Source organism: Aptenodytes forsteri, unplaced genomic scaffold, assembly GCF_000699145.1.
Source record: "Aptenodytes forsteri isolate BGI_AS27 unplaced genomic scaffold, ASM69914v1 Scaffold251, whole genome shotgun sequence".
NCBI classification, from domain to species: domain Eukaryota; kingdom Metazoa; phylum Chordata; class Aves; order Sphenisciformes; family Spheniscidae; genus Aptenodytes; species Aptenodytes forsteri.
The window spans coordinates 994,738-1,018,900 of NW_008794082.1; the positions used below are offsets into that span (position 1 = coordinate 994,738).

The window sequence follows — 24,163 nt, forward strand, 5'->3', positions numbered from 1 at the left end:
GTTGACGGTTGGACTTGATGATCTTAGAGGTCTTTTCCAACCTTAATGATTCTATGACTCTGTGGTTCTAAGTATATTACTGATTGAAGGAAAAAGTGTCTGAGAAGTTACAAGTATCTAGGGAGCTCTAGACTTTGAATATATTCAGACAAAAGGAGCACATCTGCCCCCTTCTTTCTCCCTTTATTTATTTATTTAGTCATTTAGTGACTGGGTAGTACTCATGGGAGTTAGTTATTTGGTTTTTTTTCACAGAATACCTGGATGTTCTGAAGTCATGTGCCATCATCTACAGTAAATAGTGAAAGATGTATATTTTTCCTTTGTGAAGAAGTGTGCTGTGTGAGTCAGGTGCTGCTTGTGTTGAAAAAATGAGGAGATGGGCCTGGCCTGTCATTTCAGCTCTTGCCCTTATGATAAAATCAAACTAATTAGACCACAGGAAGAGAAAGTGTGTCCACTCCCTTCTTATATTTCCTCATACTCCTTAAGAACTTCCCTAAATGATGTATGAAGTAGATGTATCTTGTAATGTAGCATGTAGTTCAGCTCAGGGGCCATTAGCCATCAAAATGGCTATGGATGCATTGCACATCTTTATGCAAGGTCTTCCAGCTGTTGGCTTTTTTTGTGGCAAAGACTAAAGGTGCTATTCACTGCATAATGTAATATCCAGATGATTTTTGAAGTTCTACACTTATTGTTCTTCATGTTCAGCTAGTTTAAGAATCAAACTTCTGTTTGTGGTTTTCATTTCAGGTCAAGCTGAAGTTAAATTAAGTCCTTAATGTAAGCTTTTGTATTTCAGATGTTTTATGAGTTTCTTATTTATCTTAATGTATTGGAGTAATTGCTATAAACAGAGGAGCTTTATGTATAAAAGAGTAGATTATGTTGATTGCTAGTCCTATAACCTAGCTAGTTATTTTATGAAGGCCAGAAGATAATGCTGAGCTTGTTAATATCTAACAAAATTACTTTTCCCAGACTGCTCACTAAAATGAAGGTTTTGCCCATCATTTTGTTTACACTCAACTAACAGAAAACTAAATAGTAGGAGTTAGTTTTTTGTTTTAAAAGAAATCTAATATCCAGCAGTCAGCAGTATTAGGAGTTAGTTTTTTGTTTTAAAAGAAATCTAATATCCAGCAGTATTCTCCATGATGGAACTTGTTACCTGTAAATGGAGATTGTAAAGTCTACCTCTTTCCTGGGCTTCCACTGCTTTAAAAAAGTGACATAAATCACTATTTGGGAGGACAATTAAAGACAATTATCCTTTGAAGTAAAAATAATTTAAAATACAGGCAAATTCTGGGAGTTTGATAATGTTATGGCTGGAACAAGACTTCACTGAAAGGGTGAATGTCCGCTGCCTCACTGAGGCCCTGCTAAATACTATTTGCCCTGAATTAACTTTTGTTTAATTCTTTTGTTAAGTGCAAACAGGTTAAGCCTTGTAAGTGCCTATTTAGTACTCTAATTCTTTGCAATTCTCTGCTATGTGGTGCTGGCTTAAAGTAGCTAACTCTTAGAAGGTCAGCTGCCCTTTTCTCTGTGCATTCTCAGTGACAAAAAAGCCAGTAACCTGGCTTAGTTTTAGTTTGACATAGTGTTTTTGTTACCTTATATGTAGCAGATGTGTATTAAGGATGTTTAGGCTAAAGAAGGGTATTTTCTGTATTATACTGAGGTCAATTATGTAACAGTTCAAGCAAAACTGATCTTTTTCTCATCTCCTTAGGTGCCCTGTTCCTTCAGCAAATTCTCTGTCTGATAAATCAAGGGATCACACAGATGATGATGATGAATACAAAGTTCCTTCTTCACATCCTGTAATACTGAGCTCACAACCACCTCATAGTCATAATATAAAACCTCTTGCTCGGTAAGGTCATTTAGCAGCCTTGACGGCATATTTACAGAAACACTGCTTTTTCCAAAATTTAACTGGATTCAACATCTTTAATGATGGTTAAGCTTGTCTGCTTTCTAAAATGTCTTATCTTTTCAAGCTTGGATTACTTATGCCTCTGTTTCATTTGAGCACCACCACAGTCATAAACCTGTGAAGTTCACTTTTTTGTATCTCTGCTGTGTCAGAACTGGGTATTTTTTGCGTTTGAATATCATTTCTGCAGTTGATCCTTTTTTCCCTTAGGTTGAAGTTTTCAGAACTGACCAGGAGATTCAACCCTCACAACTCTTGCAAATTTAATTTTTAGGAGAATTGTGTGACTGAAATTCCCAAAGTCAGCTTTGAAAATCTTGAACTTTCACGTTTTATATAATTCATGTTAAGAAGCAACGCAGTACTGAAAAATAGTGAATTGGCAGCTGTATGTACATACTTTTATTTTCTTTTTGTCCCATGTGTACTATGTCTTTTTGGCTTTTTGAGCCTGTTTCACAGTATATTTTCTTTGTGCTTCTCAGGAAGAGAATGTTTTTTTTAAATTCAGATGGAATATATCTCTTTTGCTTTAAATGTGTTCTAAAATAATATCTCCAAACTGTCACAGTTCTGAATTATTAATGAATTATGGCAAGGAGATTTGGGACATGGCAACTGAAAGCTGTGTCATTCCTGGTGAACTTCTTGGTCTTTGACTCATAAAAAAAAATCCGAATGTCTGGAATTAAGAGAATAAGTCTTGGGAAAAAGAAGGGCCAATTCTCTACTGGTCTCGTAGGTCAAAAGTACGATTAAAATAAAGTATTGATCTAAAAAGTTCAGACTCTTCTGCTATTAAAAAAATGCAGTGACATATTGCATTTTTTCCTCTTTCTGTCAAGAATGTGATGTCAAGGACCCACCATCAATAAAGCTCAACATGTCTCTCATCCCAAAATTAGCCAATTACAATTTTTAGACCTCTTTAATCAGACATTTAGAACAGGTGGAAAAAAGGTCATAGTCTGATCACTCCTTGCATGCAGGTTAAAAATTCTGTCTTTATTAGAAATGCTGATCCAACCTTCACTGCGTAGATGTGAATATTACACAGTTGTCTGAGCTTTATAGTCTTGAGTACTTAAATTCCTATCTACACTATAAGGCTTTAAAAAAAAAAAAATCAATTATGAATAAAACTCTCAATGTTGGCCAAGCAAAAAAAATGGGAAGGAAAAAAGAAAATAATTCCAAGGTCCTAATCCTTTTTACCTATGCCATTTTTTATCTGAGCGTGTTGTGCTTCTGCACGGGAATGTCTTTCTGTACGATGCAAGTCATCTGATAGAGGCTGAATTGCTTGCATGACTAGAGTTACACAGGTTGTAACCTTTCTTAGACAAGAAGTAGTCTGCAACAGAAGAGAGTAGTATGTGGACAGATTACCTTGGTTTAGCAGCTTCTGAGGGCTATGTCTAGGTTAGTAAGTAGTGTGGTGCAATAGGAGTGGGTCTGCAGAGGGCACCAATTGATTCCAAGGTCCTCACATCCACACTGTATGTTTTGGGAAGTTTTGGATTCAGACTAGCCCTAACATGGTCCTGTGGCTGGAATACCCTTTAGTAATTGCAGCACATTGGATGAGCTCCCGCAGGACATCTTTTGAGTTAACATCATCCAGAAGCAATTGAGTCTGCATGCTCTGAGACCTCTCTGCAATGTAAACCAAAGTGCTGTAAGTGGGGATGACTTGTGGGGATTTGTTTCAATTCATACTCCTGACCTGAACTAAAATGCTAATATCTAGGTGCACCCTGAAAGATTCTTGAGATAATAAACACCTGGAAAACTAGAAACTTCTCTTTTTCTGGTATCCTTCTTTTGCAGGAAAAAAAAAAAGAAAGAGTTGAGTGTTTTCAATTGGCTGGTACAGGATTTCACCAGGCCATTAGAATTATTAATGGAGACTGTAGATTGGAAAGCTGATTTCAAAGTTTTTTCTAGGTTTTAGTTTATTTTTTAGCTAGCGTACTTGGTCTTGCAGTTATGGTGGGTGTTTTGGCATTAATCCAGGACTTGCTACAAAGAAAATACCTCAGTTTGCCATTCAGATTGCTCTATGATTAAAACCACCAACTCTTCTTATGATATATTCTAATAAGAATTTTAACTCGAAACAAACCGTTCTCCTAAGCATTAAAAAAAAAGAAAATCCTGTTGAATATTTGTGTATGAATATATATGATGTTCCATGTACTTAAAATGACTCCTTTTAGCTAATGTCACTGCTTAGATGTGAAAGCTGAGATAAAGCTTTCAAAAAGAACCTTGATTCTGGTTGATGCTGTATTCTTTTAATGTGCTTCTTTTAATCTCATGGAGAGGTGTGTGTCAATAAAAGCTTAACTTTTCAATATTGTTTAGAAAAACTGTTAAGAACAATTTTTATTATTTTTTTTAATTGTCATAAATTATTAGCACCTTTCAGTTCCGTCCCCCAGTGTTACCTCTTATCTCTTTCCTAAGTGTTGCTTCCTCCATTCTTGGATAGTACTTAGAGATTTCAGTAAACTAAAGAGCCTACAAAATTACTTCTGGATGTTTTGTAATTTAGGAACTATGTCATTCTTCCATCCTACCCCCAAATTTGCATTGCCTCTCAGACTTTTTGCTCTTTTACCAGTAGATATGACAATGCTAAAAATATTGCAAGAATAATACAAAAAATGATTCACAGTCTTATTTTCTGGCAGATCAATTAATTGTCTGGTTTGTTACAGCTGGTCATCTCTTCCCAGGTATGGGGCAAGTTCAGCAATAAGAAATGGAGGGAAAAAATTTCAGCATTGCTAATTAGGCTACTATTAGAAGAATGATACATTATTACATTCACTATCTTTTCCTAATAAAGGTTTTTCCAAAAGGAAAAGAAAAGGACAGAAGGCTTGCTTGTTTAGTACTCATTTGCTGCCTTTTTTTCTGGTGTTTACTGTTGATGTAAACAGGTATTTCAGCATGATTTGTAAACTGATCACTTAACTGGGCTTATTATGACCGGAAGACTTCTGAAGTGGTGCCGTGTTAAGTTATCTTAGTGCCTGTGGCAGATGCAGAATAGATTGAAATTAAAGTAGAAAATGTCCTTAGTTATTTAGTGTATATGCTGAGGAGTCAAAAGAAGTGTTGCATCCACTGCATTTGAGAGATTGAACCAATCTAATTTCAGAGATAGAAGCAACACTTCCTCTACCACTTCCCTGGGGAAATTAATTCATAACAAAACAGCTCTTACCATTAGTTTTTTTGTTTTGGTTTGGTTTTTTAAGTCTTGTAATTATTCTTACATTGATTTCATTACTCCTAGTTATAACCCTTGGGACCACAAACACAATTTCACTTCCTCTTTCCTGTTCATATATTTTAAATGATTCCAGACCTTTATTCATCCCTCCTTTCCATATGGCTGAAGCTGATAGGTTTATTAATGTTTGTACTACTGGTAAAAACCCATGATCCAAAATTTTAGCTGTATATAGCTCTAGCAGATTTGCTACTATTTAGTAATAATGGTGCACGGTGGGCTGGGATTTTTATTTTTAAGCTGGAATTGTTTAGTGTGGTGGCCTTTTTCCAAAGAAACTCTGGTTCTTTCTGAATATGCAGGGTCCACAGTTCCAATGACAGGAGTAATTTCCCAGTTCTTTCACATTCATTTAAACAACATTTAATAATTTGAAAAGGCTTTTGTTCTGGTTTTCTGTGCAGTATTTGAACAGAGTCATCTTACAAAAATCATCTCCAATATTTTTCTGACAAGATTATAGGCAACTTTATACTGTTTGGTTTAGATGATATTCATGTTTAATTTGATACTGTTTAATTTTGAGGGCGTAATATGCTTCCATTTTAAAAAACTAGTAAACTGTGGTAGAAGTATCAGTGAGACTCAGCTTTTTGATACAGAAATGAATAGGCGCCTTCAAAACTGCTTTGGCTAGTTCAATTTTTTTTTTTTTTAAATGTTTGGCTAAGAGTTTAGTTGAAATTTGTTATTGCTAGTGGTGTGTTGTTCTGTTCCAGCTTTTTTTGTTGTTTTGTTTTGTTTTGTTTAATGACTTTTCTGTGTACTTCAGCATGGATAATTACCAAAATTTCCCTTTACCATATTTCTGCTAGGGAAAATTCAACAGCTGGGAACGCAAAATAGGATTGAGTCTGTGACTGAACTGTGTGAATAAACTAATGACCTGAGCTCTGAAGTGAGGACTATGTTTAATGTTAGTTCTTCCTCTATCTTGTATTGCAGCCTTGAGTAAGTTATTTAAGCCATGTCAGTATCCCACCGAGAAAGCAGTATAATTCTTCAAAGGAGTTTTTTGACAGTTAACCAGTATCTGCTCTCAATATAAAAACTGTAAAGTTTAAAATTGGTGCAGCTTATCGTCTTTCATTCGTTTCCATATGACTGCCAGCTTGGGTACTTGGTCACTGTGGGAATTTATACTTGGCTAACTGGTTGATTGCTTCCTGTTTTATGTCTGTCTTCAGGGTGTGTGAGAATGGTCAGTGTGCTGGAGTAACGAATGGGACACACAGTACTACTTCTGAGATGAAGAAATCAAAACATCCAGAGTTAGGTACGTTTTTATTTTTCATTACTTAGCAAGAAAATTTACTCTGTGCTGCTCTAGGGGTACAGCAAGAAAACATTCACTTCTTGTGATTGTGTCATTCAGGAGATGTCTATGATGCACCTACTGTTCCGGTACCTTTGCCACCTGCACGACCTCCTACCAGAGACAACCCAAAACACAGCTCTTTGCTCAACAGGACACCCTCCGATTATGATCTTCTGGTGCCCCCTTTAGGTTGCAGACTTTTTGCTGATTACATTTGATGGTTAACATTGCCTAGATGAACCAAATGCCATGTTTATTGAAAAACAACCAATGTTGAGTATGTTAAGACTACCAAACAAGCTATGGGCTAAATATTACAGCTGTAAGTCACTATTTGTGTCAATGATCTGTACTTGGTATCTGTCTGTGAGCCCTCATGGAAGACAGATGAAAAGGCATACTAAATCTGTATTCAAGCTATAAAGAAAAGCAAAACCATTTTTCCTAAAATAAATTATAATTTTTTGGCCCTTAATATGAAGTTTGAGCATTGCAATTTAATGCAAGAGTCGAGGGTTTTTCCTGTTGTAGGAATTAAATAATTCCACTTCTTTTATCAAATACAAAGAAGAATGCCAAAGAGGTGGTATTTAAGTCAAAGAAAACTAAATTAAATTAGTAAGTTTGTTTCTGGGTTTTTTCTACTATGAAGGGACAGTTCAAAACTCACTGCTGCCTACAACTACCAAAAGCTATCTTTTCCAACCCCAATTTCTGTTCTGTTCTCCTACACAAAAGTCAGTGAGCTCTGCATATATACTGGGGCTGTTCTTGGCCACCACCCACACCTTCATTGACAAACTCAGCTGCATGATTGTTAGACTGCAGGGTATGTGTCATCATCCAATTTTCTGGTTCCATAAAACCTTTTGAACATTTGCTATGTTCCTGCACTGTACTCTCTCTGGTCCCTGAAGTGTTCCTGAGTTATGACAGTACATAGAATTGAAGGCAGAAGAACACCTAAAAATCACACTGCTTGGTAACCCTAATCCTGTCTGCACCACCTTTGTGTAAGGGGTACATTCTTTTGCCAAGCCCTAGAAAATTCAGTTTATATCTGGGGTCAGAGCTTTAGAACAGCAGATAAAGATAATGCACAGTATAAATGTAGCAGATTCAAACACCGATGCTGACTACATTGAATATAAGTATTTTTGCTTAGCCACTGAAACATAGCTGTTATTCTACAGTGATATTCAGTGAAAGCTTTCATTATAATACACTCTTTGCAATTGAGCCACTAAAAGAAATCTCTTCCCCCATCCCAGAAAAGAAACTGAGCACTGCAAAAGGTCATTCAGAGCATGTTTTGGAAGAGGATTGTGCATAGTAAGAGTCAGGTTTACAATTTCATTACTGGAGTCACTGAGCTGCCAGATGAACCCTAGGAGTAATGGCCTCAGCAGCCAGAGAAAAATAAATTTTAAGCTTTGCTCTTTATTCTACAGTTCTTAATGAAGTTTTGCTCATCTAATAATTCTTTTCTAAAATGCAGGCGAAGATGCATTTGATAGCTCACCCCCTTCACTACCACCACCACCACCACCTGCTCGGCACAGTGTGATTGAGCACACAAAACCTGCTGGCTCAGGTAGCCGACCTCCTTCAGGACATGAACTGTTCCTTCATTCTGGTAGGAATACAAAGAAAAGAACGTGTTTTATTTACTGTTCCTTTACTTCAGAAGCTTATCTGTTCTGTGATAAAGTTGTCATCAGGCTTCAGAAGTCTGTTTTGTCTATACTTCATTATACAAAAAATTAAAAAATAGGGGTTTTTAAATGGTGGAGATGAAACAACTCAATATAAAAAGACTTAACTTTTCATTATCACAAAGTAAAGAAATAAGGTCAATATTTTTATATCAGGCTAGACATTTTGGTAAATTGTACTCTTCTAGTAAGAGTTGTTACTTGTGAAGTGCCAAGTTTTCTGTTGTAATCTGTAATACTAGTCTATATGCTTTTGTCAACTCCATTGTTTTCTATAGTAAAACATAATTCATGGGGTTTATTTTCAAGTTGGAACTTGGGGAAAAACTGGAAAATAAGGGAAAGGAACATCCTGCTTTGTTAGAACTGTTGTAAAATTTTGTTGCAAAACTATATTAATTGTGAGCACAGTTGCAGGCGCCTGTGGTTCATAACCTTTTTGATAAGTCAATTTTTTACCTATCTCTCTACATGAATCACTGTGATGCTTTTTCAGTCCAGTATTTTGCTTGTAAAGGATATAAAAGCTATGTTCACAATTTATGAATTTTGTCTTTGAATTGAAAAGTGTTTGATTGTCAGGTTAATTAAGTTGAATACATTTGCTGCTGATTGTACAGATTAAAACAGGATTTTTGTGGGTTATAGTGCATACCTGTGAAGTGACTTTTTTTTCTCTGTGGAAGCTTCCAAAGGATATTGATGTCTTAAGTTTACCTGTCCCAGGAATATTTTCAGTGATTATCTACCTTGTGGTGCGGTTAGATGTCTTCCTCCTTCTATCTATTTTTCTTAGAAGCTGTATGGAGAGGGATAAATGAAATGTTTTGGCAACGGTATCACAGGAATGCCAGAAAGTAGATGACAAGCAGTCATGTGCAACTCCATGATAGCCTGACAGGTTGTCAGGCGTTTGGCTGACCTTTGCGAATGATACTAGCTGTGGGATGAAAGTGAGCTAGTTCTTGTAAAGGATAAAAGCTATGTTCACAATTTATGAATTTTGTCTTTGAATTGAAAAGTGTTTGATTGTCAGGTTAATTAAGTTGAATACATTTGCTGCTGATTGTACAGATTAAAACAGGATTTTTGTGGGTTATAGTGCATACCTGTGAAGTGACTTTTTTTTCTCTGTGGAAGCTTCCAAAGGATATTGATGTCTTAAGTTTACCTGTCCCAGGAATATTTTCAGTGATTATCTACCTTGTGGTGCGGTTAGATGTCTTCCTCCTTCTATCTATTTTTCTTAGAAGCTGTATGGAGAGGGATAAATGAAATGTTTTGGCAACGGTATCACAGGAATGCCAGAAAGTAGATGACAAGCAGTCATGTGCAACTCCATGATAGCCTGACAGGTTGTCAGGCGTTTGGCTGACCTTTGCGAATGATACTAGCTGTGGGATGAAAGTGAGCTAGTTTAGGTTGAACTGGAATGACCTTTTATGGAATGTTTTTATTATTCAGTCCAGTCTGAATGGGTGCCTCAATTGTATCACCTGATGCAGAAACACATACTGCGCCATTCAGTTCTAATGGGAATGGAGAGGAAAAATAGAAGCCCTCACACACAGATGCACACAAGCTCCGTTGATCTGTGTGCAGTTGCCAGAAACATGCAGAGTTTTAAATTACTAAGTGTTATTTTAAAATAATCTAAGAAACATCACTGATAGTGTTAAAAAACATTTAATGGCTTTTAGTTAAAAATCTGGAAAACGTGTCTGTGGCCATGTATTGTTCTTCATATTTGCATAGTGAATACAATCTTATAGTAGCAGTTTTAATTAATCTTATAAGTGTCTACATCTACTTAGGCATACATGGTTGTGTGGATTGGTCTTTTCTTATTCATATGGTATTTCTAAAGCCATATTACTCACTTTGCATCTTATCAAATAAACTGCTGTAGATGATTTATGATGAGTTTTTGATGATTGGTTTCCGTACAAGTCTTGGGGGTGATTTCTCAGCTATCCATCAGAGCCTGTCAGATTAGAAGAATAATCTCATCATCAACAACAGCAAAAAGTTGCACTCACATACAAACACTCTTATGAGTCCAGAGAAGAAGCCGGGTGCAGGATGATGTTAACACTTGCTCAGCTGCATCCTCAATAGCCAAATAGCCAAAAAAAAAAGGACACAATATGCCAGGACTATATATTTCTCTCATTTTAAAAATTCTGTTCCTGTAATCAGCAGAGAGAACTGAAAAGCCTAGTCACAGCCTTTACCAGTCCCTGTAATATTTACCCATAGCTGGGATTGTATGAATAGGAAATCTGCCCTGCAGTCTTTGTGAACTGCAAAGCATAGAAGTGTTACCAAGCTCTAACCAAACTGAATAGCTGGGATATTTCTAATTGTGCTGCTTCAGGCTTTGCAACCTCTGCCATGCTTTGCCAGCCACAATCCTAGCAGTGTCAGGGGTGGGTAATTGAAAGGTGCCCCATGGATGTAAACAAAAGAGCCATGGTCAGTGCAGGATAGACCACCTTTGAGCTGTGTTCTTGTTTTTGTCACTTCAAGACATAGTTACGTCTGCTATGCAAGCGTTGAATTTGGATGTATACGTGCATATGCATGTGCTATGGGGAACACCTCTGTTTGGATTCATGGCTCCTCTGTCTGAAGGGAGGCTATTTTAAGCCTAGGTTCTATGCATCAGCCCTCCCTGTCCCCCGAATAATAATTCTAATTATTCTAAGACACCTTTTTTGTTCTGTTATTACAGATCCCCATTTTGATCCGATAACTGGTCATGTTCCTTTGCCACCTGCTCGTAGAGTAGCTGGAGAAAACATCAAAACAAATAGGACGTCTCAAGACTATGATCAACTTCCTCCCTCTTCAGGTAAGGTAGAAAACTGTTCTTGTAGAAAATTACAACTTTAGGAAGCAACTAACTTTCATCCATAAAGTCCAATAAGGTTTTTGTCATTCCAGGCAACAAATGGCAATGGTAGTATTGCTTTACAAAAATACAAAATCATCAAAGGATGACAGACATTACAGTTCAGCAATAAAGGTAGAAGTGGCTACCTGTTGTCTGTAGGTGTACAGTTTCACCAGCTGCCAAACCGAATGCTTATGTGAGTTCTACTGTTCCTTATTTTTTGAGAAAGGCAGAGATTTTTCTGCCACCTTTAAAGCTCACAAGAGATCAGAAGTCCTGCAGGGACCATACGCATCTCACTTCCATCTTTGTTTCATTGCTCCTAAAAAAAAAAAAAAAAAAAAAAAAAGCTTCACTCCCTAAAGTATTATTATTTTCTGATCTTTTTTGCTAATATGTTTGTCTGAAGTTCTAAGAAAATTTTAAAATGTTTTTTAATAAAACAACAAGAACCAAAACCAATTAAAATTCAGTCTTCCATTTGCAACGGAACAGGTCCAGTAGAAGCAATTCCTCTGCCATAGAAATTTTGCTTATGGTTTTCAGGCAACACAAATAGTATTTAAAGGAAAGCTACTCAAATTAATTAAAATAATTATAAAATATAAAATAAAGTATTACGTCTATTTCAAAGTACTTACACCAATTCGTAGACAAATTTTCTTTTATTTAGATGTGGATGATATATGAGGAAGGGGGAGGATTATGAGGAAGGGGGAGGATTGTCCTACCTGCATCATTTTGCTGTGTGGGGAGACCACACAAAGAAAGAGCCGAGTAATACTTTGAACCGTTATTCATTCTCCAGATAAGAGTGAATTGTGTGTGAAAACTGTTTTCTAGTTAGCATAAAGAAATGAAGGGACTGATTTCTCTAGTCTTTCAGTTGTAATGATCATCCGTGTTTAATTGCAACAATCACAAGTGGGAAAATGATAAATTTTTTAATTGTAATTATATCTCTCCTTAGGAATACGTAGTTCATCTCTGCTGTGGTATAGGAATGAAAGAATATATTTTTCCACTTAAAGTACAGGGGAAATTAAGTAAGCCTGAAGAGTGCTACAGAATTTTTAACGAATAGCACATTTGAGAATTAGTGTGATGCCTTTGGTTAATAGTAGCACTTTTGGGAGGATTCCTCTACTAATATAACAGTTAGGGAAAAAAAAAAAAGTTTTATAATGCATGATTTATATGTGACACTGTGAAGGATCTATTTGTCTTACAATGTTAACCTCGTTTATTTAGGGCATTTTAAATTCTTTTACAATACAAATTACGACAATGATTACCTTTTAAAGCTGTGGAGTTTTCCTGCAATTCTTGCTATTCTGTGGTAGAACAATTTTTAGTTTTTCTAAATTACTGCAAGGTGTTTGCTACTTAAGATCTTGGAGCTTTCTGATGTCACTTAATAAATACTTTTCTATCTGTGTATTTCCCACAGCCATCTTCTAAAACACCCACATGTGTCGACCTTTGCTATAAATATCATTCTAAATCAGTATGATGTACAGCAAGATATTCAATTTAATTTCAATTAAATGAAAACTATGTGATAGATCATGTCATGCTCTTAATTGGAAAGTTGTTTTTACAGTGGCAGGAATTTCAAAGAAAAGAAAAGAGCTTCAGGATGAACTGATTCACCTTCATCTATGATTTAAAAAGACAATGTAGCGGTGTGACTTTACTCAGAACTTTTGTTTTTGCATTTATTTTGAACTAATCAGTTCACTTAGGAAATTCTTCATTTCAGCCCTTTCGTATGGTGATTCTTGGAACCAGCTGGAAAAGAAATGTAGTTCACTCTAAAATCTAATTATAATTTAGCCACTGGCTCCCTAGAGTAGCATGGGGAGTCCTTTAACTTCTGTGCTTTGGTTTGACTGTTTTTAAGATTGCTGTCATGATGTTTAACCGGATCGTTAACATGTAATGTTAGAAATTTATTCTAATTCAGCAATGTATTTAGTATTGAACGCTTAAGAAATAGTTCTCAACTATGCACCTAACTATCCTAAAGGCATAGTTTTTCAAACTTCTTAAATAAAACTTTTAAAAATTATTACAATAAAAGCAAGAGAAGGAGATACTGCTAATAGTTAGCATACTTTACCTAAGCACAGCCAATGATATGTGGGAAAGGTAGAAGAAAATTAGGCCTCTAATACAGATGTCTGCTGTTTTTTACTGAGTTTAGCTATTCTGAAAGAAGTGGATTCAAATGGCTAGTTAAGTATATTTTTCTGCTGCCTATTCACTCACCTGGCCTCATTAAAGCTCTTGCATGCAAATTTAAATTCCTTTACACGGAAATGTTGGGGGGCGAGGGTGTCACATACTATTTCAGGGTGGATTTCCATTAACCCTAAGGGGACTAATCTGCTGCAGTAATGCAAAATATGAAGGTCGTACCTAGGAGCTTGATGGACCAATACGTGCAGTTACTCCTTTCTGACTTTCTCCCGGCTCTGTCAGTTCCTTAGTGCAGATGTCCCCTGGGTATGCTTTGTTCCTGTACCCCAGTTAGATTAGATGTAGCTGCTTGCCACTGCTCCACAGAGGGCCTTGCGCAACAAGCCTTCGTCACCTGGTTCTCTGATGCTTCTCAGTCTGTTGGTGAAAGACCATGGAACATACAGGAGAAGCAGCAAGGGAAGAACAGAAGAGGGCCATTTCACAGCAGAGAGGAACAGACAGTTGGCATCATTACAAATATCCTCCTCCCACTGTGCCACAGAGCTCTCACCTTACAACTTCTTCCGCGCTTTTTAAACACTTATTAAATGAGCCTGTCTCTGCCTTTACACTAACCTGTTACCTAAGGGTTAAATCTAGTGCTGAATTACAGAAATGTGAGTGATAGAGGAATCTCCTTGCTGTAGAAACTGTTAATTGAATTACACAATTAGAAAATCTATTTGAATTTTTAGTTAGGCATCCACGGTGGCTGAAACATCAGAGAGGATGGGAGGTTGGGAAGCAAAGTCCTGCTTAAATACCTCTATCTCAGTGTCCAGATAGACATGCAGCTTAGGCTTAGTATCTTTAAGCTCAGGATACAGGGTGATACCCAGCTTCAGCTAAAATTTTATGTGGATGTGAAGATACTGAAGGACATGTCAGCGCTTAAAAAAATAATAATGGGAACTGAGTTAGAGAGAGAGGGCTGAAGATCTCAAAGTGTCTGTGCTATAGAGAGATGTCACTGTAGTGAGAATAAAATGCCTATGCTGCAAATCTGCTGACAGAATTAAAAATTACCTTTCTAAATGATGTGATTGCTTAAGAAGGTATGTTTGGAAGCTGCAGCAAAGTGAAGGTTTTATATAAGAAATAACCAGTTTTAAGCCTGTATTAGACTGGGTAGAGCAAAAAATATTTCATGTAACATACACACAGAAGGATCTGATCTATGCATAAGGAATTTCTTCTGTAATTCAAGCCCAGGGGAAAATGTAAAGTTTGCAAATTAGTTTTGTTTCATCCTCTGTAGAAATGAAGTCCACAACAAAATGTGCATATTAAAACAGTTTGAAATGTTTGTGAAAGAAAACTGATTGTTTTTAACATGATATACCATTATTTTAAATATAAAGAATAGTCTTCTCTTAGTCTTGAGTTTTCTAAAATAAATGAAACGAGAAATTTGAACTTGTTTCTGATTTGGTTTTTAGTTATTAACCAACCACATTTAGCTATAGTTAATTTCTCAAACCAGTGTGTTTCATGTATCTTCCACACCTTCATAGCAGGTTTGGATCTGCTTCAGGTGTATTTACTAGAATGTTTAGCGTTTATATAATTCTTTTCATCTTCAGAGAGGAAAAAATGATAAGAAATATGAAATAGCCCTTACTATCTGTAGGTTGTGTCATAACTATTTGCAAGGCAAATAGGCAATAAAATTAGAACAAAATTAATCTTAGCCCCTTACTGTAAATTTTTAGTCAAATTTCTCTCATCCGTTTGTTATATGAATATCACCATCTGGCTAAAAGTACTATTTGCTTATCTTCTTTGAATTAAGAAATGAAATTAAAATTTATAGCAACACTCTCATCTGAATGCATGGAAACTAAGTTGAGAGAAAAATACACCTTGGTTAGACGTTCACGAATGTGAACTATTTTCATTCATCTGAAGCGTTTAATGCACTCGGTTGAATTACAGTTCTTTCTATCCAGTGTTATGATAAGGTAGCGTGTTGTAACAGCAATACTAGAAATACAACATTCTTTCATCACTAAAAAACTGCCTCTGAAGTACTTAACACTGCAAAATGCCGTTGCTGTCAGTATAAGTAAACAGGAAGTATCACAGCCAGAAATTCCTCTAATTTATCTATCAAAGTCACTGTCGATGGAACTTTTTAGAACCCTTTTGAAGGATTAAAGACTTTTTTTTTTTTCTCCTAAATACTTTGCTCTTGAAAGTGTTTTCTGCTCTATGCCTGCTTGTATTTAAGCTTCTTATTGTGGAATCAGTGAGGATAAAGATGTTTCAGTAAAGTACCAAGTTTACTTGAGTACGAAACTCTTGACTCTGAGAAGATTAGCAAGTTTGAATATTAGCTTTTTTCATCAGCACATCATGATTCTTAGCACCAGCATTAACTGTGAAGGTAACCTTTCCATACAAGAGGAGGAAAGGGACATATTTCCAGAGGAAGGATCGTGCTCTGTTCTCACCACTGAAAACAATTGGAGTAGAGGTTTTTTTGAGAAACCAGTTATTTCTGTACTTATGCATAGCTGCTATGCATGAAATCAACTGCAGTTGACTGAACAGAATCTGCAAGACGTCCCAAAAAGTGAAGGATTTTTCTCCCTCGGGCATATTTGGCTGGATTCCTCTTCTGCACAACTTATGGTCCTGAATAAAATTGTGATCAAATTTGGGTTGGTTTTTTTTAAAAACAGACTAAGAAAAAGTTCTCAAACTGTGGGTTGAGAGTGGAGAGCCTTTAAAATTTTGACTGGCTATTTTCACCATCTTTGCTGTTTCATCATACGTTCTTTTTCTTCCAACTTTGGATAATTCAGATTGTAACTTGCATGTTCCTACCATATTATTAAAATAGTATTTCACTACATTATTTCCATTTTGGATGTTCTTGAGTAATTCAGCTTCTGTCCGAATTTTAAAATGAGATATATCAGTGAATTAAAATATCTCTTCATGTTTCTTTAGGATTTTACTTTTTAAACTGCTTCATGAGGCTTGACCTACCTATAACACTATTTTAAGCCAATTTTTAATGATTTCTATCTCCTTTATTTGAAACAGATGGTTCACAAGCACCAGCCAGGCCCCCTAAACCACTTCCTCGGAGGACTGCACCAGAAATACACCACAGGAAAGCATACAGCTCTGACAGTTCCACGGAAAATGTGGATGCAAAAATTGCAAAACTGATGGGAGAGGGCTATTCCTTTGAAGAAGTCAAGAGGGCACTTGAAATTGCCCAGAATAATGTTGATGTGGCCCGTAGTATTTTAAGAGAGTTTGTCTGTTTTCCTCCACCGGTCTCCCCACGTCTCAATCTATAGCAGCGTCAAGATATTCTTGGAGCATGTGAATTCTACATATACACGTGTGGATTGGGGAATGAGAGAAAGAAGAGAATGGAATATTTTTCTTTCATCCTTAGTAGAAGGGTGTTTCTTTCCAGCCATTTATCAAAGGCTCATGGCTGCTCTGATCAAGACTTATAAATATGCTGAGGCTCATGTATTTTTGCTAGCCATACTTTTTTAAATCAGGGTTGAACTGACAAAATAATTTAAAGAAGTTTACTTCCCTAGAACTTTTAATCTGTGAAATGCTTTTTCTTGTTTACAAGTTGGCAAGTTACAGTTTTCTAGTTGACGCCTGTACTATGTTCCTGTTCATATTCCCTTGTACTTGTGGTCAGTTCTGCTGTAGCATTCCCAACAGTTTCCATGCTGACCACCCCATCAACTAAATCATCACTTTCCAGAAGTTCTGTGTTTGGTTTTTTTTTTTCTCTTACAAGATGCTTTAATTGTTTTTTGCATTTCAGCTCATCAAATGCAAAAAGTATGTGGCCTTCACTACTGATTTTTTTTTTTTTTCTTCTGAGATTCCTTTGCTTTTGAGAGAGGAAATATCTGAATGTAAAATACATTATTCTGTCTATGAACTGCCTTTTTAAAGGTATTTTGACAGTAATGTTGGGCAGCTTTCTGTTTAACATGAATTCCATGACCTGTAGTCCTCAAGGTCTTTTATACACAGTTTCCATAAAAAATTCCCAACCAACAAATAAAACACTTCACGCAGCAGTGATATTGAGTTCTGACATGTAAAAGCTTTTTCAAATTTGAGTATTTGATTGCAAATGTTCAAAAAAGCCAAATGCACATGATAATACTGTGTTTTGATTACACACTAATGGCACCAGATGTCTATAACCTATGTAAACTGAGGCATGCCAGACTAGAAGGAATCTTTTTGAATCATACTAATGGTATTCAGGTAAATTCCAGTTCTAGCTTCTGTAAAGTAGAATGCGGTTAATTTTTTGTTTGAGTGATTATCCTGTGGTTCATTGTGGCTTGGATCAGTTTGTATTAACATGGAAACTTTAAATCTTTGATGCACTGTTAATTCCTAATGCTACTGTAGCAATATTTTTTGCAAAGTTCTTTAGTAACCTCCTCCTCTGTACACTTTATTATTCTCAAGAATGTGTTTAATACCCAAATTCATTCACTCACTTTCCAGCTGCTCAGTTGGAAATACGTTTTTGCTTTATGTAATTAGTGATACTCCAGGCTTTGACATTTTATTTTTGAGCCCAAATTGATGCAAGCCAAATTAAAAATCTTCCCAATTTTAGAAAAGAGAGAGAGAAGACAACTCTGTTCTTAGTACACTCAAAGTTAAGAGTCCAAATATTTCCAAAATAATTCTTAAGATTGCTGCTTTCTTGTTTCTTTAGGAAACTTTGAATTCTTCTTTTATTACTATTGAAAAGATAAAACCACGTGGTAGTTAGAATATTTTTCACATTTTGAGATGTGACCAGTATATGAGAATTTTCAGTGTGCTAAGCTGGGTGCGAGGTATATATTTATTGGTCCCTTTCAGCTGTCAGTGTTCTCCTTCACTCAGAGCAAGTGGTAAAAGTTGCATCACTTACAGGGTCAGATCTCAGCAGCCAATGCATTTGTTTTAAAGATTTTTTTTTTTTTTTTTTGTTAAAGGCAGCAAATGGCTGAATTGCAGGATTCAAAGTAACTGGGAACACCCAGTGGAAATTACTGTGATATCTCAAAGTCCATCATTTCATCAAAGAACTTATTCTTAAAACTAATTAAATAATTTGTTTTGTAGCATCTCAAAGCATAGTACAGATATCATTAATCTGCTTCAGTGATAAAAGATGATCAGGAGAATTCAGGGTATAGGGAAGAGCTTCTGTTCATTTTGATTTAAGCAAATGATTCTGAGTTTATGTCCTAGAAAAGGGCATTTGCAACTTCCTTTAAATGTTCATTCCTTGAGTACAGCTTATGAACAGTTTTGGTTGAAGTTATATTCTGTGCTTTTAGTTCAAGTAAATCTCTCCTCTGTTTTGGGGGAAAGTTTTGTGTAGTCTTGAACCCTCTTGTTCATTTGGTTTCTTTACAACATCATCCTAGCATTTTAGCTAACTATAAATTCAGAATGATTCATACTATTAAATTAAACACTACGGTTGTACTGGAATTACTTAAATGAGGTTCTAGCATAGCTGCCAGCATAGCAATGACAACAGTGAAAAAAGAACGCTTTACAAGGATAAGCAAGCAATCTGCAGACTGAGTTTTGAAATTTTGAATTGTAATGGAGAACTCAGTTTCTTATTTTTATGCAGCAGCTTAGTATAAATGACAGCCTTATGTTTCAATTAGAGGCTGGAACTGCTGCCTGATAGATTAAGGTTTTTAAATTTTTCCTTCTTTTCTGGTTGTGACCACCAGTGACACTTTTTTTTTTTTTAGTATGTGTTAAAAAAAGCTTGATGAGGAATATTCTGAGTGGTAACTTGAAAAGAGTTCCATTAATCTTTAAATGAGTGTGCTAGTAACACTTCTAAATAGTGGAACATGAAGACTATTTCAAACCTGTTTTGGTTAATAGTTTTAAAGTCAAACAGAGAAATTGCTTTGCTAGAGTGTTGATGTTTACTATGCAGGAATTAATAGGCTTAAAGGAAATTAATCTGGCTACAGTCTAGTTCTCGAACACATAGTTCTCTAAACATATTTTAACCTTTGAGAGACCTTAGGGGTTTCAGCCTGGCAGTGTGTTAATGCACATATATAACTTTCAGGAAGACTGACTTCAGTGAGAGTGCTTGAATGAACAAAGTTGCTTAAACTCAGAAACATGTGCTATCGTATTTCTTCCAATTAAATGTCATTGCAGGCTTTAGACCATCATTCTGATGTCTGTTGGCCTCACCTTTTATCTCCTTTTGGCTAAATTACTGCATTTTAAGCAAATTGGCTGAATCAGAAGTTGAGCAATGTAAGTGGACATCAGCAGTATGGATCTTTTCCAAAGACTATGAGTAGAAAAAAATTGAAATAGTGATAAAATAAATGAATTTAATATGATTAGCCATGTTAATGGCTTAGCTGGAACCCTAAAATGGCCGCTGGTAAAATTTGTTAATGTTCGGTATCTCAAGATTGCATCTGGCACAGTTTTTTTCATAATGTGAATTTAGGAAGTTTTGTACCAGGATCATTTCTTCTGTTACATTTCTCTCATTTTCAGCTTGAAGCTTTACTTTGCACTGATGACTCTGACCTGAAAGCATTTAAATTTGTGTCTTAAAGCTTGACAAATTTTGAAGCAAATGAACACCATATTCTAAGCAAATTCAGGTACTACCTGTTGACCTGGAATTTAGCGCTTTTAGGAATGACTTCTTGAAAAAGGACTTCAGTAGTTTCCATTTTGAAGGATTTTCTTTCAAATAACTATTTTATCTGAAAATGCCTTTTATAAACTTGTCTAACATGTGGCAAACTTAGTGATGTGTTCAATTAATTTATATTTTATTCAACATTCTTTTTAAATTTTGGTTATTATGTAAGCTCAAGTTCTTTATCTGTTCTTGTAAGGTATTTTATAAAATTAATGTTAACAGAATGTTGGGTTGGTCCGTGATTTTTCAAGACTCTGTCTCTCTGTTACTGAATATTATCACTTTTCCTATGCTGCTTTAGAAACATAGCCTATCCTGTGTAGGGGTCTTAGAAAACGTTGTTTTGTAAGCCAGAGAAATGAGGCCTTGCTCTAAAATAAGGTGAATACTTGCATGGAGACATTCACTTTATATCCCCATACTTTACTTCATTTCTAAATTTCAGCAGTAAAAATTTATAAATTGGCAGTAATTTCAGAATGTACATGTAATAGTTGTATGACAGAAAGATGATAATCATTAAATATTTAGAATCCCAAGTGGTGAACATATAGTCCGACTGTATATTAATTTACAGGATTTTTTTTCCTGAAGAAAATTACAACCAGCTCACACTGATATTTCTTTAACATCCTGTGCATTTACATTCTCAAGCATTGTACTCTTAATGTAAAAAATATTTTAGGACTGTAAAACATTTTTTTCTGTTACTGTATTCCAACATTCTGAGAAAAGTTTAGAAAATCTAACCCCTCTACTATGCATGACAATACAACTATTACTATTTAAAGCCCAACACCATTCCCTGCAGGTCAGATTAGACCTTCAACAATGAGATTTTCATGGTACTTTCTTCAGTCTATGTTAAATCCTTGTCCATTATATAGGTCACTAGTCATATTACTAAGTAGGGAAGTTAACTGTTTGGTATACTTGTCCATAGTACTGTAGCTGCCTATTTATTTCATTTTCACTCTTCTGATGTGAAAGTCAGCTGTCACTTTATTGTGTTACGATCAAATGTTAGCAGCTGGGTGCTCTAGGAATGTTTCAGGAGTTTTTGTTTGATAGACCCAGTCATTAATTCTGTACAAGATACCTGCCTCCATTTATCAGTTGCAATGAGTCTCCATCAGGAAAATGATAAATTTAGATTTTAAAAAACTGTGTGCTACTTTGACACCTAAGCCTTCAGTTTGTCCTTAGATGATTTCATGTCTAGCGGAGAAAATTCTTATTCAAAATAAGTCCTAAATCCCAAATCTCTTAAATCACAAAATAATGATTCCCGAATTTAAAGGCCTCAGAATAGTATGAACCATTAGAAGATTCTTGCTTCCTAGACCTGCCAGAAACAAAAGCACAAACCCATTGAGTACTGATCTTCTGACTGTGACGCTGCTTGCATCTGTCTTGATCTGTGAAGGAATCAGCCAGTCTAACTACAATAATACTTGTTTGAAAAAAGTCAGCTTTTTTTTTTTATTGCAGTAACTGCCATGGTAGCCAGCAAGATGGGAGAGGAGCAGAGTACTACATAGAAGATAATTCTGTCCTAACAGTCCAAGCCCCTCTCTCTTGTTGGCGTACAAGATTTAGCTGTTTTGAACTGCCTGGGTGCCTAATACAAATGAAGGAGTATTTGTTAAGATTACTCCCGTCTTCAATTCCTGTGTCCTTCTCCAAGAAGTTCTTTAAAAGACGTGGTTTTATAACGGGATGCCAGGGTCTTAGCAGCAGAGGGAAGTGTGCAATAGCACTCTACTCAGAATGTTTTTTGATGCTAGCAAAACAACCAAAAGCTTCATAAGGATTTAAGTGCAAACACCTCTGTTTTAAAGCTCATCATCTTGGTTTTTGAAGGGTGTGTATATGCACATGCTAGTCTGGTGAAGCATGGAGGAGAGTGTATTCCAACTGATGCCAGCCTGCGGAGTTCAGAACCAGGCCGTGGTACTCACCTCTGTAAAATACCTGCTCCTTCTGGATAGCTGAACCGAATCTGCAGAATAATCAAGCTACTATAGTCATCCATGTTTTAAAAGGCAAGTTTTTCTCCCTAGATAGCTGGGGAGGTGCATCTATTTACTCCAAAACAGATAGCTTTCTTCTATGCGTCTGTGTAATGATTAGGATACTGAAAATAATAAATGCTCCCTAGTTTTCCTTAGACCACAATGCAGTAAGTGCCCTAAGGAGAACTTGTCTTTTGTTAATTTGCTAATTGAATATCACTGAATTTCAAATGCTGTACAAAGATAAGTCTACATCACCAGCCATTCAGAAATACCTCAAGGTAGTGGCTGGCATAGTTTTCTGAAGCTATTATCTTGCTTGAACATGTGACTTCCAGGTGTTTCCTCTTGAAGTTTACATCTTCATTACCAATTCAATATGGTCCATGTAAAATTCTTGGACCGTTACTTCAAAATTTTTATTCTCTATACTTTTCACTATGGCTGTTATCAGTAGTACCTTTATTATCTAGGTTCATACACTGAAATTCAAATTATCCTGCTCTCGCACATCCCAGCTTGGGCCAAGTTCAGCCCTGCCTTTGTCCCACAACAGATGCATCACTTTGTTTGCAGCCCCATTTGCTCCCTCTAAGACTGTTTTTCCTTTCTTCCTCCCACGCCAAATCTCTTCACAGTGACATCAACCACCAGCGCATCCTTCATCTCAGTAATGACGGGCACTTTACAGTTTCCCATCTCAGCTTACCACCACATCTGTATTTTCTTCTGTAATCCCTCATAAGCGTTCTGCTTCTCTTGTCTGTCTCAATCGTTATACGGATTTTCCATGCCATATCCAAATGGCCCCTGTGAGCACAGTCGTCCAAAATGGATTCAGAATTCTGTGAGAAAGCCTGTTTTCTTTGTTAATATCACTGGCATTTTTCTCTGCTCCCTTCTCGGCCTGGAAATATGCTCTTGTGTTTCATGATTTGTTTGTCAGGGATGGAGATGAAATCCACTGCTTATTTCGGCAGATCCCTATTCTGTTTCTGAGATGTGAAAAGAAACCAATAAAGACGTCCTCTCCTAATAACAGTCCTTGTGTTTGAGATGGCTTGTGTCTCAATATGAGAGTTAAGAAGTTTGTCCAACGAATGTGGTTTGTAGCTTGGAAAGTCACAATTATATTTGATGACTTCTAGTACTGAGTGAAGTGCAGGTTGAAGGGATGAATTTTATAAGACACGTTAACGAAGTTTGGAAGTCACTTGCAGATAAAGGCAACTGATTACCACGAGTGGCCGGGATAAAAGATTGACTCTATACCTTTGATGTCAAAGAAATAAGTATCATGTATCTTGAAAGTTCTCGCCCAGAAAAGGTAAAAATGCAACATCTGAATGATTCCACCAATGGCCTCCAAAAGACCTTTATTCTTCATTAGCCAGGTAACCTGGCCCACAGGTTGGTTGTGATGATGATAATTTTGTAGCTTTTTAGGTGAACTAATATTTGCGAGCATGACTGTAGATAGAGGGTTCCTGGTTTTGCATGCTGCTGCCTGGGGAGTATGCATTATAGATTTCCCAAAAATCTAACAGAAAAGGACAGATTACATTAGGTCTCATACAAATGTAGACTACCCACCCGGAAGAGGCCGTCCAGAGACAAGACAGCTGGATGGTGAGGGAAGGGTTGAGAATGTACAAGCTGGGTGAGCAAGGAGGTGATGAAGGTGGTGTGTTAGAACCATGATTTATCTCGGGGGAGCAGGAATAGTGTAATGGAAAGAGGAGGGAGGGAATAGGGGTGAAGGGGAAATGCTGAGAGGAAAGTGTGGAGTGAATCAGGTGAGAGAAAATGGGTAGAAGTTCGGAGCAAAAAGCAGAAGGAAAAAAAAAGTGACATCGTAGAAAAATGTTTAAGTGCTTCAGAGTGTGGGTGGAGGAGGGAATTTGAGTTGTAGTGTGCAAGGGTGCACTGAAGTGGGGGAAATCATACTCGCCGTGCTTGGGGCACAGCATGGTCACATGTAAAGGGCATTGCGTGCCTGCATGTATCATTC

General features: G+C 36.4%; 1 protein-coding gene across 1 annotated transcript in view; it reads left to right on the forward strand.

Moving 5' to 3' along the window:
* The window catches only part of CBLB (Cbl proto-oncogene B), a 134,650-nt gene extending 113,056 nt beyond the window's left edge, over positions 1–21,594 (forward strand). The window contains exons 13-18 of the mRNA XM_009272816.2: positions 1,745–1,888; positions 6,443–6,531; positions 6,631–6,762; positions 8,072–8,209; positions 11,023–11,142; positions 16,480–21,594. Coding sequence (XP_009271091.1) covers positions 1,745–1,888; positions 6,443–6,531; positions 6,631–6,762; positions 8,072–8,209; positions 11,023–11,142; positions 16,480–16,742 — 886 coding nt within the window. The 3' untranslated portion in view covers positions 16,743–21,594. The remainder of the gene's footprint in view (positions 1–1,744; positions 1,889–6,442; positions 6,532–6,630; positions 6,763–8,071; positions 8,210–11,022; positions 11,143–16,479) is intronic.
* Positions 21,595–24,163: the final 2,569 nt, after the last annotated feature.